We start from the raw sequence: 15,415 nt of genomic DNA on the forward strand, positions 1-15,415 counted from the left end.
GAGAAAATTCTTTTGCTAATGAATCAAACATGATCGTCCCATATCTTGAGTCTTGACCATGCTCATCATTAGATGCGTACCCTGGCCATTAACTCTTGAAGTTGCCTAACTACCATAATGATGCACTCTCCATTTAACTTCAGCTGTCAAAGAAGAACAATTATTAATACTAATATATAATCATGTTTATATAGTTGCCCTTTTGTTTTACTTTCTTTTGTTACTAATTACTTACAAATTCATACGTATCTTTTTCAGTGATTACTTGAATTTAGGCCATGCAGAATTTGCTTTAGTGCCAAAAATATAGCGCATGAACAGCTAAACATCACTACAAAGGGGACACATTCTTTTTTCTCAAAAATTATCACGATCTAATTTTAATATAAAAGTAAACCTAGTCACTAAATAAATTAAACTAGTTATCAAAAGAAATTAACCTCGTTTCTATTAGGGTAATTTTCTTTTTAATATTGGGCTTACCATTGTCTAATTTTAATTTAAAAGTAGGCGGTCTCTTACAAGTAGGGGTGAAAGTTCGGTGTACGGTTTGGATTAGGGCCTAATACAAACCGATCCGAACAAATTTTGGATTTTAATTTCCAATCTGAATCAAAACCAATTAGAATTTGAATCTGATCCAATCCAATCCGAATTTTCATACTCTAGATTAGATCCAATCCGAAAATCCAATTTTTTTAAACTCTAGTTTCTCGATGAAATAAACCAGGCACAACAGCAGCCTAGTAGATTTAGGAAATGAGCAATTAAGTGTTGTTAATGTTTTAGGGGAAGGGTTGAAGTGCTATGCCTACTAGGCTATGGACTATCCTTCTTTTTCTAAAAAATCAATTAAGCACTTAAGCTCAATCAAGATAAATAATACATGACATATTACTATTTTGTTATATTGTATTTTTGGATCCAATCACCCTCAATCCAATCCGATCCAAAAATCCAAATTTCCAAAAAATCTCAATCTGAATCCAATCCAAACACAATTCGAATCTGATCCGAATTTCTAATTCGGATTGGTTTAGATTTTGGTTTTTATCTGACAAACTTTCACCCCTACTTAAGACAAACTTTTTTTTTTCTTTGGTTTAAGGGGAAAAAAAACAGAATTTAACAAAATATTCTCACACTTTAATGGCCGATTTTTTTCATTTTTGATGAAATAAAAAATAGCCCAAAGATTATACATTTAGTACGCTGTTTACAGCTAATAGATTAGCGATTTTGGCGCATATATACTATAGTTGACAAAGCAAATTAAATACATATGTACCTAAAAAGTTAAGACATTATATAGTTTGATGTTTATAATATAGTACTATAATGAAAGATTAGGGGCCAGAATGTTCTGTTCAAGTCTTGAAAGAGTTATAAGATTATGTTAACTTGTAAACACCAATGATTGCGCAACGTTTGATGGTGTTTGTGATAACAGGTAAGACCTTACTGTCATAGGAAATACATGTAGTAGTACTAAGTTACATTATTGATAATTGTTTCAATTTCATTTCAACTAATTTCTACCAACCAAACAAATTAAATCTGTTAAGTAATATGGTGTATCAGCTTAGCTAAAAGTATCTTAGATACTGTGATTTACTAATCTATCAACTTTAGATTGCAAATTATATGATATATTTGGAGTTACTAAGCAAAGGTACACACAAGAGTACATGCATCAACATATACAATATAGGCGCTATACTATGTTGTTACAATTGTATGTGATAAAACTTGGTTTACCTAATAGCTAGGAGTAATTTCATATATGGTTGAATTCAGCTCATCATCAACGATTATAGTTAAAAATAGGTAATTTACCCACTTGATAGATGCAGGACCTGTTCTCTTTTACATGACTGAATTGAATTGAACTTATTACAACTGAACTGAACTTATTGCAACTGAATTGAACTGATTGCAACTGAACTGAACTAATTACAACTGAATTGAACTGATTGCAACTAAATTGATTGAATTGAATTGATTACAACTGAACTGAATTAAACTGAAAATAAGTTGGAGAGAACAACCGTAATTATGTCCAATTAAATATATAGTATTTAATAGCTTAGACACATTGACGTCACATTTTGTCACTATATACCTAGATAATTAATGGCAATTGGCATAAAGGTAAGATTACGTCAAAATATAAAATTCGTGAATAGTGTCACAAGTCAAGATAATATAACTAAAAAAAGGGAGACATTATATTTAGGTTTGCTACTAAATCCGCACAATTGGTGCAAGTGCAACTAGCTATCCGCACAATTAGGGATCATAGAACAGTTAATACTTTGTTAATGGCAAAATTAGGTTGGAAGTTGTGTCAGGGCCCCCCTAATCTAGCACAGGAGTGCATAAAATCTAAATACATTCATCAAAATCGGGTAACAAAATTTCAAAATGGCTCACAAGTTTGGCAGAGTGTGGGGAAAGGATGGCCCTTGCTTGAAGCTAGCTGCCAGTGGAGCTTAGGGGATGGCAAAACTGCTTCGTTCTGGTATGATGACTGGCTGGGGTGTGGCCGGTGAGAAACCTGGTGATTGGACCGCTAACGTTAGGAGACCAGGATATTAGAGTCTTAGACGTTTGGAATAATGGAGAATGGAACGGGGGTGACCTATCTATTGATATTCCACTAGAAGTCAGGGAGAGGTTGAAAAGCTATGAGTGGAGTCCTCACTTAGATCCGGATACACCATACTCCTCCTTTGTCCATAAAAGGTCCTTTTCCATGAAAAAAACCTACTTCTATACTATGTCAAAAAAAGTTACCACCTTTGAAAATATGAATTGGATTTGGAAGGGATCATTCTCGCCAAAAATTAAATTTTTATTGGCTTGTTTGGCTGGATCGTTTACCCACCTCCAATATGCTACATATTAGGAAAATTATTCCATCCCCTATATGCCCATTGTGTAATCTACAGGTAGAAGATGCCTTACATGCCTTGCGGGATTGCCCGTATGCTCAGTCCATCTGGGTACTTACTAACAACCAGGGGCCCACCCATGCGGACCTACATTCCTGGATTGAGTCCAATTTACACTCTCAGGATAAATACAAAGGCCTTTCTTGGAAAATCCTCTTCCCTTTCATCTGTCATGAAATTTGGGTCTCAAGAAACAAAAAAATATTTGAAAATACTACCCAGCCCAAACCCGACCATCTTCTAAAAATAGCCGTGTCTCACGCTGGTGAATTCTTAGCTTCCCTGCCTGCAAAAATGGAAACATCTTCAAACTCTACCTATTGTAGTTTACCATGCATCGTCCCCACCCACTGGGTCCTAGTTCAGGTTGACGCTTCATACACGGGAGCATATAACCATTCAGGTCTTGGGGGTTGGTTGAGGAATAATCAAGACATATGGTTAGCTGGTTTCCAGAAAAAGGTTTATGCTGTCGATGTACTAATGGCGGAACTCTTGGGCATAATCGAAGGCCTAGCGTTGGCCAAACGTGGAGGTTTTGACTATGTGTAATTTTGTCGGACAGTTTGCAGGCCATTAACCTTATCTCTTGCGATAAAATATTTAATGATGTGTATTGTAATGTGCTTAAAAAATGTAGGGCATGCAAACAGGAATTCAAGGACATCCAGTTCACATTCGTGAAGCGTGAGAAGAACAAGGTTGCGGATTTTCTTGCCCGTGACTGTAGAAGAGATGTTAGAAATCTAAATGTTGTTAGGGATTTACCCCTTCCCCCTACTGAGTGTATGAACTTATTATTGACGGATTGTTGTAGGCTTCCAGGCCAAAACTCTGGTTAAGTTTTCTCTATGCCATTTTAACCAAAAAAAAAAAAAAAAAAAACTAGCTATCAGCCGGCCCAACTTGCTAATAGCCAGTTTTAGTTCTCCACCGGGAATGTAAGAAGACACGTAGAAATAATAGATCTTTTAGAAAAAAGAGAAGAGAAACCGCCCAAATTTTGCAGTAAATTTTTTTCTGAAAGATGGACAAAAAAGGGAAATCATGTCTGAGATATTTAACAACTAGCTCATACTTACAGCTCAAGCTAAAATGCATTGAATAATGTGGTGCAACTTGTTGATTGTTATTTGTTCATAGGAAATGAACAATGTTGACCTAAAATGATACCATTTAAGTACCAACTTCTTGCTTGGATCTAAAATATGATCCAACGAGTGATTTGTTTTCGTAAGAAAATACTTCCTCCGTTTCGTTTTAAATACAACAAAGGGGTATTTTTTTTGTGAGATATAAAATATTCATTTGTTGCATTTTTAAAACGAAACAAAGGAAGTACATGAGATGTATCAACAGTTATCCCAAAAAGCTCGTTTAACAAACAATTTGTTAGAAGCCATACTAATTATAATCACGTACTCGTAGAACTACTATTCTACAAATTTTGAGGTAATATTGGATACATTGGTATACAATTACTAATAAAATTATTTTATTTTTGCATATAAGTTGATTTAGTAGTAGCTCCAAATAAGCAAATAAGCCGCCAATACACCCTTGGAGAAGTTTACGTGCACCCGAGAGCATAATAGACATGCCGATACTATTCTCTTTATCCAAATATAATGATTTATTATTAGATTTCTTATATGCCCAAACTTAAATTACAAGACTTGAGGAGGATATAAATGACTATAAAAGGATACCGAAGGGAGTAATAATTTTTTTTTGATCCAAATGAGTCACGAAGGCAGTATAAAGCACCTCAATCTTAACCACTTCGAAATATGGTATTGAGATATTATATGTACACTTCGAAATATCATACAAGTTAAAAGAATACCGAAGGCAGTAATATGTACACTTTGAAATATCATACAAGTTAAAAGTAAAAGGCCTTTAAATTACACGAGTTTCAAATAGGGAAATCATCCCATTTTTCTTTTTACAGGCCTCATCACAGTCTTAAAATTGAGTACAACAGAATATGAATCCGCAGGAAATGAGGAAACTTCAGAGTCTGGATCTTCTCCTACCAAGTTATATTCAACTTAACTTTTCTTATTATATATGTAACACTTTGCAAAATACACAAAAACCATAAGTTGTATGGCACTAAAAGCAGCAAGCAGGCAGTAAAAATAATCAAGATGGCCGCGGTTAAGGTTACTTGAAAACCAACTGTCTTGGCCATTGCTGCCAGTTGCTTTGTCGATGATGGATATCATTAAGCTGCTCAAAAGGCTCCCCACCCCGAAAACACTCAAATAGAGCGAAAGACCTACACTTCTTAACTCGGTAGGAACTTGGTCATAGAAAAATTCCTGCAATCCAACCATAGTGAAAACTTCTGAAATACCCAGCAGCACGTACTGTGGGACCAACCACCAGACACTCATCGGAACTGTTACATCTGGTAAATCAATCAACCCGTTTTCTAATGCAGTTTCGAGGCGTTTCTTTTCAACTATAGCTGCAGTTATCATTGAGACAGTGGAGATTAACATCCCAGTTCCAACTCTCTGCAGCACTGTTATTCCACCAGGTTTCCCAGTAAAAGATCTCGATATTGGAACTAAGATACGATCATAGATGGGAATAACGACGACAACAGAGATGTTTATAAAGGACTGTAATGAAGCCGGTGGGATTGAAAAGCTAGGCCCTAATGATCTATCCATGGTAAGACCTTGTTTGGTGAAAAAAGTTAAGGATTGTGAAAACACGATAGCATATACAATGCTGGTTGCCCATATAGGGAACAGTCTCAGTACTGCCTTCACCTCTTCAACCTCGCTCTTGCAACAAACTTTACCAATGTCATCGGAACTCCTAGGAGCAACCAGAGCTTTGTCCAAGAACCTTCAGATGGATGCATAGAAAGAGTCTTTATGGGTACATTGGAGTACATACTAGCAAAAATGAATATACAGTTGATACTTTATAAAAACTTAACAAAGTCTCTCCTACTAAAACCACCGGAAAGATAGAGAGCGTGTATACTGATCTTTTGCAAGTTGGTTAATTTGGACAGAGCAAAACAGAGGAGCCACTCACTATAAAATAAGTGCAAACTCCCAACTACATACTCCCATTAAAGAAAAATGACCATTCTCCCTCATTAACTGTATAATCGGGACACCACTCGCTACATAAAAAAGTGTAAACTCTCAACTCCTTACTCCCCTAACTAACAAATGAGCACTATGTCCCTTGTTTTATATGTACCTGATTGGGACACAGTAGAGCTGATCAAGTATAACCCCGTCCATTTGAGCAGAATTTTATGGCCTGAACAATGGCTCTTTTGGAGTGGGCCAGTCTGATTATGGTCTTAGGCCTGTTCATCCTCATCCGATTTCTTTAAGTTTGGGAAGAATTTTCTGCCCCAACAGCAGTTTAATTTTGGTTTGGCCCCAAGTCCATGTTCAGCTTTAGGACGGAGGAAAAGAATGGATACAAGCTAAGCATAAAAAAGTGCAAGCTCCCCGCTCTCCTCCCACACTCCGGGATAGAAAAGGAACACTAAATCCCTCGGTTTCTGTTTTGATTACCACTTTGCTGGTTGTTTCTTAACAAAGTTCTGCAACAAATAAACAGAAAACCAATAGCAGAATAGTTGTATATTTACCGAAATTGTTTAGAGCCATGGCTCGGACTGAATCCCTGAGCTTCCTCTTCAACATCAATTGTTGACTGCTTTATACGCCAATTCATTGCTGCTGCCGAAAGCACTCTTCCAATCCTCACAAATGCACTGCGCTCTTCACCTCTAATGACATGCCTATAGGTCGGACTCCCAAGCAAAAAGACCAGCAAAGCAAGCGTCATAATGATGCAAGGAATTCCAAATCCAAAGCCCCAGCCCACATTATCCTGAATGTAGTTTATTACAGAGAGTACGAGCAATGGACCAAGACACATGCCCATGTACCACCAATTGAAGAACGAGCTTTTGGCTTTGCTCTCGTGGAAATTTTGTCCATCAAACTGGTCTGCTCCAAAAGCTTGGACACAAGGCCTATGACCAGATTGTCCAATGGACACAAGATATAGAGAGAAAAATATTGATATAATTTGGAAATGAGGTGAATCACACAACATGCCAATTGTGGTCTTTTTGTAGTTTACAGAGCTGGTGTAAGGCAGGATCGCTGAAAGAGTTAACAAGGCCAGTCCCTATTATTCAGGGACATTCAAAATAGAATCACTGGATCAGGCTTACTAATCTATGACACAAAAGCTAGACAATTTGTCTAAACGGCAAAAGAATACATTATCAAGGCATTTATAGAAGTACGTGACAGCAACAAAATCTAGTTGATACCCCTTCAGCGGGGCAAGTAGAGAGATACAGAATTCTTTAGTGTCAGATAGTGATTGCAAGAAAAGGATGATGACTGAAAGCTTACATTATAAAGGAAAACATGGAGAACATCATTTCGACAACAACTTTAGTGTACCGCTTTTTACAGAAGATTCAAGCTTTGCCAAGCCCGTGTAGTGACTCAACAAAAGAAAGAAACAAAAACACCATCTAAAGTTAAGCCGCTCCTGTTTACAAACCAGAACAAGTTTGTATTTCATATGAGAATTAAATGGACAGCCAATATTCAAAACACGACAAAATCAATGAAGTGATATTTGTTAGTGATGTTCCTTAAATCTTATATTATGCAGTACAAGTGTCTCCGTTAACTATCCTCTTTCACTTACGTTGTTGCAATGTAGGGAAATTTAATAATCTTCCAAACCAAGATCTCATAGGCTTGAGTGAAAATATTGGCCCATTGGGTTGGTGTTGGAAGTAAGGTACTAGAATAACCAAGATTCTCAAAGAAATTATAGGTGCCCAAGTTCTCAAATGGCCAGTATAACTAACCTCACTTGGCGGAAAAAAGAAGGTTTGGTTGCTTGTTCCCCATAGAGCGTAGACAGCATATATGATGCACAGTCTCCATCTTAGTCTCATCTAATAGAAGTGTATAAGATTTAATAGAGTCTAGACATCATATATGATGCACAGTTGTAAATTGCAAAGTCTCCATCTTAGTCCCATCTAATAGATATTGCTAATTACGTACTAATAAAAATTATCAAAATTATAAAAAAAACGATATTTTGGAACTACACATTGACATAAACTTAACAAGATCTCACATGACTATGTTATTATGAAGTAATATAGTAGTCGGAATCCTAGTCAAAGTTTGTAAATTTGACTCTACGGATGCAAGTGTTGCATTCTTTTCTATAGCGAGGAAGTAGGAAGTAGTAGCAGTTTAGGTGGGCAATTAACGTAGTCCATAAACCATAATCATCTAAAATTAGAAAATAAGTTCAAGCAGTTTAGTTTAGGTGGGCACTAAGTGAATACAAAAACAGTACCAAATGTAAGAGATTCGGTCAGTGTTACTCCGACACCTTCATTTACCTCAAAAACGGGGTGTTGTGTCGTGTCATGTCCGATACGACACTTTATTGGGATACTTCATTTTAAACTAAAAACTTGACTTTTTTCTACAAATAGCCGAGTCAGACATTTGGACACCCGTATCCGAGTAGACACTCAATCTTTGTTTGAGTAATATAGAATGACTCATAGGATTCAGTCCGTTAATCAGAAAAAACAGCTCTTAATTGAGATTGTTTTGCATAAAGCAGTTCTAGTAATAATTACTCCATTACTTTCTACTTCATAGAACAATTGCTTACTTATCAAAAACATTCACCAAATAATTCAAAATTTGAGCATGAATATGAGATAGAAGAAAAACTAACCAAGATGTAAATAAAGGAAGACACAACAATGGTGCGATAACGACCCAGAAAAGAATCAGCAACAATTGCACCAACCACAGGGAAAAGACACCCAAATCCAGTCCAAGCATTCACATTTGCTGCGGCACTAGCCGTTGATTCACCCAAAGGTCCAGTTAAATAGCTTATTAAATTTGATGTAATTCCATAATATGCTATTCTTTCTGCAATTTCCATCCCTAAATATAACAAGAAAACACCCAGAAAAATTCTGTGTTGAACATAGTGAAATATTACAAGTACAAATCAAAATAATGGAGTAAATAAAGACAATTCTAAAAAAATTCTGAAACAATTTATGAACCAGCATTGAAAACTAGAGAGAAAAGAATTGTATTGATATTCTAGAGAGAGAGAGACATCTCTTATTATAGAAGTAAGAAGATGTAATGTGAATGAAAAAATAGTACATGGAGGAGAAATAAGCTAAGCTTATATACAAGTAGAAACTAACAAACTCTAACAACTTATAAACAGAATTAGTTAGAGTTAGTTAGAGTTAGTTAGAGACTAACTAACTGTCAAATAGAAGAAGTATTCTTAACATCCCCCCGCAAACTTGGCATAGATGAAATCATGCCAAGTTTGGAAAGCAAAAACTGAAGTTGTGCAGATGGTAACACCTTAGTAAAAACATCTGCAAGTTGGCTAGTTGTAGGCAAATAAGTAAGTTGAATCAAGCCTTCCAACACCTTGTCTCTAGTAAAATGGCAATCAAGCTCTATATGCTTGGTCCTTTCATGGAAGACTGGGTTCTTCCCTATATGTATAGCACTCTGATTGTCACAATGCAAAGTGACTGGTGTAATGTTGGGAATTTGTAATTCTTGAAGCAAACGCACAAGCCAAGTGATCTCACTGGCAGCAGAGGCCATAGCCCTATATTCAGCTTCACTAGAAGATTTTGACACTGTCCCTTGCTTCTTGGACTTCCAGCTGATGGGAGAATTACCAAGCATCATGAGGTACCCTGTGATAGACTTTCTGCTGTCTGGACAAGCACCCCAGTCTGAATCTGAATAGGCTTGCAAAACAGGTTCAGGAGACCCATTCAAGAGGATACCTTGTCCTGCTGTACCTTGGACATATCTGAGGGTATGATGCAATGCTTGAACATGGGGTTCTCTTGGTGAGTGAAGAAACTGGCTCAAATGTTGGACAGTAAATGCTAGATCAGGTCTAGTGTGAGTTAAAAAATTTAACTTACCCACTAGCTTCCTATAATATTCAGGATCACCATAAAAAGCACCCTCATTTGCTTGTAGTTTGAGATTGAGAGGCAAAGGAGTTACTGCTGTCTTGGTGTCAGTGAGCTTAGAACAAGCCAACAATTCAGAAGTGAATTTCTTCTGTGTCATACAAATACCAGAGGGTAGATAACCAATTTCAATACCTAGGAAATAATGCATTTTTCCTAGATCTTTGATACTGAAAGTTTCATGAAGATGAAGTTTGAGGTTGTTGATGCTTGAGATATCATTGCCTGTTAAAATGATATCATCAACATACACTGCTGCAAGTGTTATGTGATGATCTTGTTGTTTGATGAACAAGCTATAGTCATTCTTGGATTGGACAAATCCTTGTAACAATAGTTCTTGAACAAGCTTGGCAAACCATTGCCTAGAAGCTTGTTTAAGTCCATAAAGAGACTTCTTTAAGAAGCAAACTTGCTGTTGTGGATTAGGAACCCCTTCAGGGACTTTCATGTACACTTCTTCTACTAGATCTCCATGTAGGAAAGCGTTGTTGATGTCCAATTGGAATATATCCCAGCCTTTAGAAGCTGCCAAGGTGAGAATACATCTGACAGTAGCCATTTTAATAACTGGTGAGAAGGTTTCTTGGTAGTCAATCCCCTCCTTTTGATTGTAGCCCTTGGCTACTAATCTAGCCTTAAACCTTTCCAAAGAACCATCTGACTTGAGCTTGACCTTGTACACCCATTTGCAACCAATGGGCTTTTTGCCTTTGGGAAGAGTAACAAGTTCCCAAGTTTTGTTGGCTTCTAAAGCTTGCAATTCTTTATTCATGGCAACAACCCAGTTTGAATCTTGTGCAGCTTGTTGATAAGAAGTAGGTTCATCATATTGAGATATATGAGATAAGAAAGCATGATGAGAAGGTGGAAGAGAATCAAAGTGAACCAAATTGCACCAATGACTAGAGGAGGCAGTACTACTGGCAGTGGAACAAACAAAATCTTTAAATTGTTTGTTGGGAACAGTAGGCTAGTAGATCTCCTGACAACAGGAGGAGGAGAAATGTGAGAAGATAAGTCATGTAAAGTAGAGCTGGGTATAGTGGTACTAGAAGAAGGAGTAGAAGAAAGAATAGAATCTGAAGAAGGAGGTGTAGGAGGAGAAGTATGTGGTTGTGAATTGGTGGTTGGAATATGAAAAATATCAGGAGCTTCAATATCATAGGAATAATTTGTGGGTGTAGAGAGAGGGAGAAAGATAGGATTGTTATGTAGAGTGGAGGTGGCAGAAGAAGAGTGAAATGGGAGATGTTTTTCATAGAAAATGACATCTCTAGATACTGTAAGCTTATTTGTTTTCAAGTTCAAAACTCTGTAACCTTTTGAGTAACTGAATATCCCATGAAACACATGGATCAGATCTAGGATCAAACTTAGATCTTCCTTGTTTCAGTGTAGATGTGAAGCAGAGACAACCAAATACCTCAAGTGAGAAACATCAGGTTTGAAGCCAAAGAGTTTCTGAAATGGACTCATGAATGCAAACCTTGTAGGGGCATTCTATTGATCAAGTATGCTGCACATAAGATACATTCACCCCAATATCTTGCAGGGACTCTAGATTGAAGAAAAAGAGCCCTAGCAGTCTCAAGTAAGTGGCGATGCTTCCTCTCAACCACCCCATTCTGCTGTGGGGTTTCAGCACAGCTTGTCTGATGAAAAACACCATGTTCTGCTAAAAATTTCTTCAATGGACCCTCACAAATCTCCTTTGCATTATCAGATCTCACATTCATGATAGAAGTATGAAAATGTGTATTAATATATGCAAAGAAATCAGATAATACTTGCAGAATATCAGACTTATATTTCATAAGAAAAACCCAAGTGAGTCTAGTGAAATCATCTACTATTGTGAGAAAGATATTACAACCATTAGATTGGAAGTCTTATAGGACCCCATATGTCTAAGTGAATAAGCTGAAAAGCTTTAGAAGTTTTGATAGAACTATGAGGAAATGGCAACCTTGTTTGTCTAGCATAGTGACAAACTTGACACATACATTCATGAAGGTAATCATGCACAGTTACAGAAGGGCAGACTTTATTGATATGTACAAATGGGAGATGACCTAGTCTTAGGTGCATAATTTGGCTTGTTCAATTGCAGAAAGACTAGCTGAATTGGATGATGAAGGACTAACAGGAAGATTGCTAGGATTAAGAGAAACATTGTTGACAGAGGGAAGCAAGTGTGATTCATCCAAGCAATATAGTCCATTCTTGAAATTACAAGAAGCAGGGGCTTCAGTGAAGGGACCTGAAGATGACAGGCATGGTTAGTGAAAGAAATGGAACAATTCATGTCTTTACAAAGCATTGGGACAGAGATTAGATTGAACTTGAAATGTGGAACATGTAACACATTGTGTAGCTTAATGTAGGATCCTAATTGAATTGTGCCTTTATTTTGAACTTGTAAAGCATTGCCATCAGGTATAGTAATTGTACTATGTTGAGAGGTGATATCAATAACATCAGTGAACAAACTTAGATCATGACACATGTGGTCTGTAGCACCACTGTCAATGATCCAAGTTGTGTTATTGAGAGATAGAAAACAGAATGTACCTGCTAAGAGAGCAGTGTGATTGTCTGAGGCAACTGGTTCATCACTCTTGTCTCTCCCAATCAGTGCCATTATCTGATTATATTGAGCAACTGTGATAGGGGAATTAAGATCAAGAGAATCACTGGAAGGAGTTTCTTCATCAAGATGGACAGTTGCTGCTACTTTCTTGTTCTTCCATCCATCCTTTGGTGGAAATCCATGAAGTTTATAACATTTGTCAACAGTGTGACCCATTCTGTTACAATGAGTGCATGAGGCCTTTTGTTTGATGAAAATTTCTGGATTGAAAACCATTGTTGTATCCACTGGAGCCACCATAATTTCCAGATCCAGGTGTTTTATTGAAACTTGAGTTGTTTCTGTTAGAATCAGTAGGATGCTCATAGAATCTCTTCTTGCTATTGTTATTAACAGCAAATGCCATGGACTCATCATGATTATGAACAGCAGCATAGACTTCTTTATGGCGTTCTTCTTGCATTAAAAGCCTATAAGCATGAGAAAGTGTAGGAAGTGGTTGTTGCATGAGTATAGTGCCTCGAACTTGTCTGAAATCTTCTTTGAGTTTCATAAGAAACAATGTTAACCTCTGATCTTCTTGCATCTTTAGAAGTTTTCTTGTCACATCACATGTACAGTTATTACATGTACAGATTGGCAAAGGATTATGAGCATCTAACTCATCCCATAACATTTTAAGTTGAGTATAGAAGCTGGACAAGCTATCTGTGCCTTGCTCAAGATTAGCAATCTGTTGTTGAATGCTATATATCTGTGTGCCTGATGTTTGACCAAAGCGTTCCTCTAGATTGTTCCAAACTTCTTGTGCAGAATCAAAATATAAAATGCTTCTGGCTATGTTCACATCAAGAACTTGTATAAACCAGGATATTAATGTACTGTTGCATCTACTCCATGCCTTAAACAATGATGAATTGTTTTCAGGTTTAGGTATAGTTCCATCTATGAACCCTAGTTTATTCTTAGCAGATAAACCTATGATAACAGAACGTTTCCAGTCATTGTAACCACTTCCATTGAACAGATTAGGTACCAATTTGTACTGAGAATCACTAGGATGAATATAATAGGGTGAGGAAGGATCTTGTGCTGGACAATGTTATTTCTAACCACATTATTGGTTTCATTTGTAGTTTCAGGCATTTTGAGGATGTTTTATGAAGAATTTCAGAACAGAATCAGGAGAAATGATTGAATGAGAAGATGAAATTCAATCAGAAATATGAATTGTTTCTATCAACAATCAATCGAACAATTCAGAAATTAACAGATGCTTTCGAATTCAGATGACAAACAAAATAATTCAATCAAGAATTCAGATGAACAGCAGACTAAGAAATCTCAGAATATTAGTAACAAGATGTTACTTGAGCAAATTAGAAGATGAATTGAAATGCTAATTCATAAATTGATATGAATCTACAAATGATTGAAGTGATTCAGAAAGAAACTTACAGACGAATTTCAATGAGAAATTTAGCAAGAAAAGGACGAAATCCAGAGATTATCAGATTGGATATATTTTGCGGAAATTGATCTTGACACAGGAGCTTATGCTCTGATACCATGAAACAATTTATGAACCAGCATTGAAAACTAGAGAGAAAAGAATTGTATTGATATTCTAGAGAGAGAGAGACATCTCTTATATAGAAGTAAGAAGATGTAATGTGAATGAAAAATAGTACATGGAGGAGAAATAAGCTAAGCTTATATACAAGAGAAACTAACAAACTCTAACAACTTATAAACAGAATTAGTTAGAGTTAGTTAGAGTTAGTTAGAGACTAACTAACTGTCAAATAGAAGAAGTATTCTTAACAAATTCCAATATATAAAATAAAACATAGTTATACTTTTGTAATTTTTACTAATCTGTAATCATATAAATTAACGATATAAAAGTGATAATAGTGCATTGAAGAAATGAGAAATCTATTAAGATATGGAGGGAGTATGAACTAACCAATGATGAAAGAAGCGGATTTCCAACGGCCATGTTTAGTTCGAATTGCAGGGCGACCTTTGTAGTCTACAGTTCCATCAACGATGTCTCCTTCGGAGAGAAGAAGTGGAATTCGGGAGTTTGATGAAGAAGCTACTGTCATGGCCGACGCCATTTTCTCTCTCCTCTGACCTTTGAGTCAACTCAAGAGAATCAATGAGGTACTACCTCCTTTTAATCTTATTTGCAAGAATTGCAACTGATAGATACTTCCTACATTTTATGTTAAATTGTTGCAAATAATATTAAGCGATTGTAGTTTATGACTTTTTTTTTGTTGCTCACTTAGTTCATCAAAGCTTTGCTCGACTATATCCGAATCTGACTCGGGCAGCACACCTGGCTTTGGTGGGTGAGTTTCTCAACAAGAGTTTCTAAGTCCGATGGAGCTCGAACTCGAGACCTCCCTTAAGCGTCATCAAGCTACTTATCACTCAAACCAACTCTTATTGATAGGTAGTATATGACTTTATCAACTACCTTGTCTAAATAGTACGATTCATATAACTGGTCCAATGTCCTTTCATCTAAATAGGGCATGAGATACCATACAAGACTTGATCTAGTGGTAAAACTTTAGTTTCATGACTTCAAGCTCATGTTCAGTTAGATCCTTCATCTTATCAACTTAAAAAAAATAGTGGATGAAATTGGCTTATGACATAAGCTTAAAATCGTGAAAAGCAACATTGATATTGAATATTAATTGTTACATACAATGTGAAGATGACCTTGAAAATTATCACATTTTCTAAAATAACTAGTATTTGGGTTCAGGC

The 15,415-nt window shown here is 36.4% G+C and overlaps 2 protein-coding genes across 2 annotated transcripts; one reads left to right on the forward strand and one right to left on the reverse strand.

Moving 5' to 3' along the window:
• Positions 1–3,248: 3,248 nt before the first annotated feature.
• On the forward strand, positions 3,249–3,796 carry LOC125499352 (uncharacterized). The gene is made up of 2 exons (XM_057392383.1): positions 3,249–3,502; positions 3,595–3,796. The coding sequence occupies exons 1-2, from the start codon at positions 3,249–3,251 to the stop codon at positions 3,794–3,796; spliced, it is 456 nt and encodes a 151-aa protein (XP_057248366.1).
• A 954-nt stretch (positions 3,797–4,750) lies between these two features.
• On the reverse strand, positions 4,751–14,799 carry LOC104897913 (protein NRT1/ PTR FAMILY 5.10). The gene is made up of 4 exons (XM_010684922.4): positions 14,598–14,799; positions 8,739–8,956; positions 6,589–7,136; positions 4,751–5,819 (listed from the first exon to the last, which is right to left on the reverse strand). The coding sequence occupies exons 1-4, from the start codon at positions 14,749–14,751 to the stop codon at positions 5,009–5,011; spliced, it is 1,731 nt and encodes a 576-aa protein (XP_010683224.2). The 5' UTR covers positions 14,752–14,799; the 3' UTR covers positions 4,751–5,008.
• Between the last annotated feature and the right edge of the window lie 616 nt (positions 14,800–15,415).

This window comes from Beta vulgaris, chromosome 1 (assembly GCF_026745355.1).
Source record: "Beta vulgaris subsp. vulgaris cultivar EL10 chromosome 1, EL10.2, whole genome shotgun sequence".
Classification (NCBI taxonomy): Eukaryota; Viridiplantae; Streptophyta; class Magnoliopsida; order Caryophyllales; family Amaranthaceae; genus Beta; species Beta vulgaris.

Bases quoted from the DNA above. Each gene is read 5' to 3' on its own strand.
- LOC125499352 (XM_057392383.1), top strand. From the start codon at position 3,249: ATGGAAACATCTTCAAACTCTACCTATTGTAGTTTACCATGCATCGTC. The intron at 3,503-3,594 runs GTAATTTTGTCG...TAAAAAATGTAG, and splicing joins CGTGGAGGTTTTGACTATGT to GGCATGCAAACAGGAATTCA.
- LOC104897913 (XM_010684922.4), bottom strand. From the start codon at position 14,751: ATGGCGTCGGCCATGACAGTAGCTTCTTCATCAAACTCCCGAATTCCA. The intron at 8,957-14,597 runs GTTAGTTCATAC...TGTTATATTTAG, and splicing joins ATCCGCTTCTTTCATCATTG to GGATGGAAATTGCAGAAAGA. The intron at 5,820-6,588 runs GTAAATATACAA...ATCCATCTGAAG, and splicing joins CATGGCTCTAAACAATTTCG to GTTCTTGGACAAAGCTCTGG.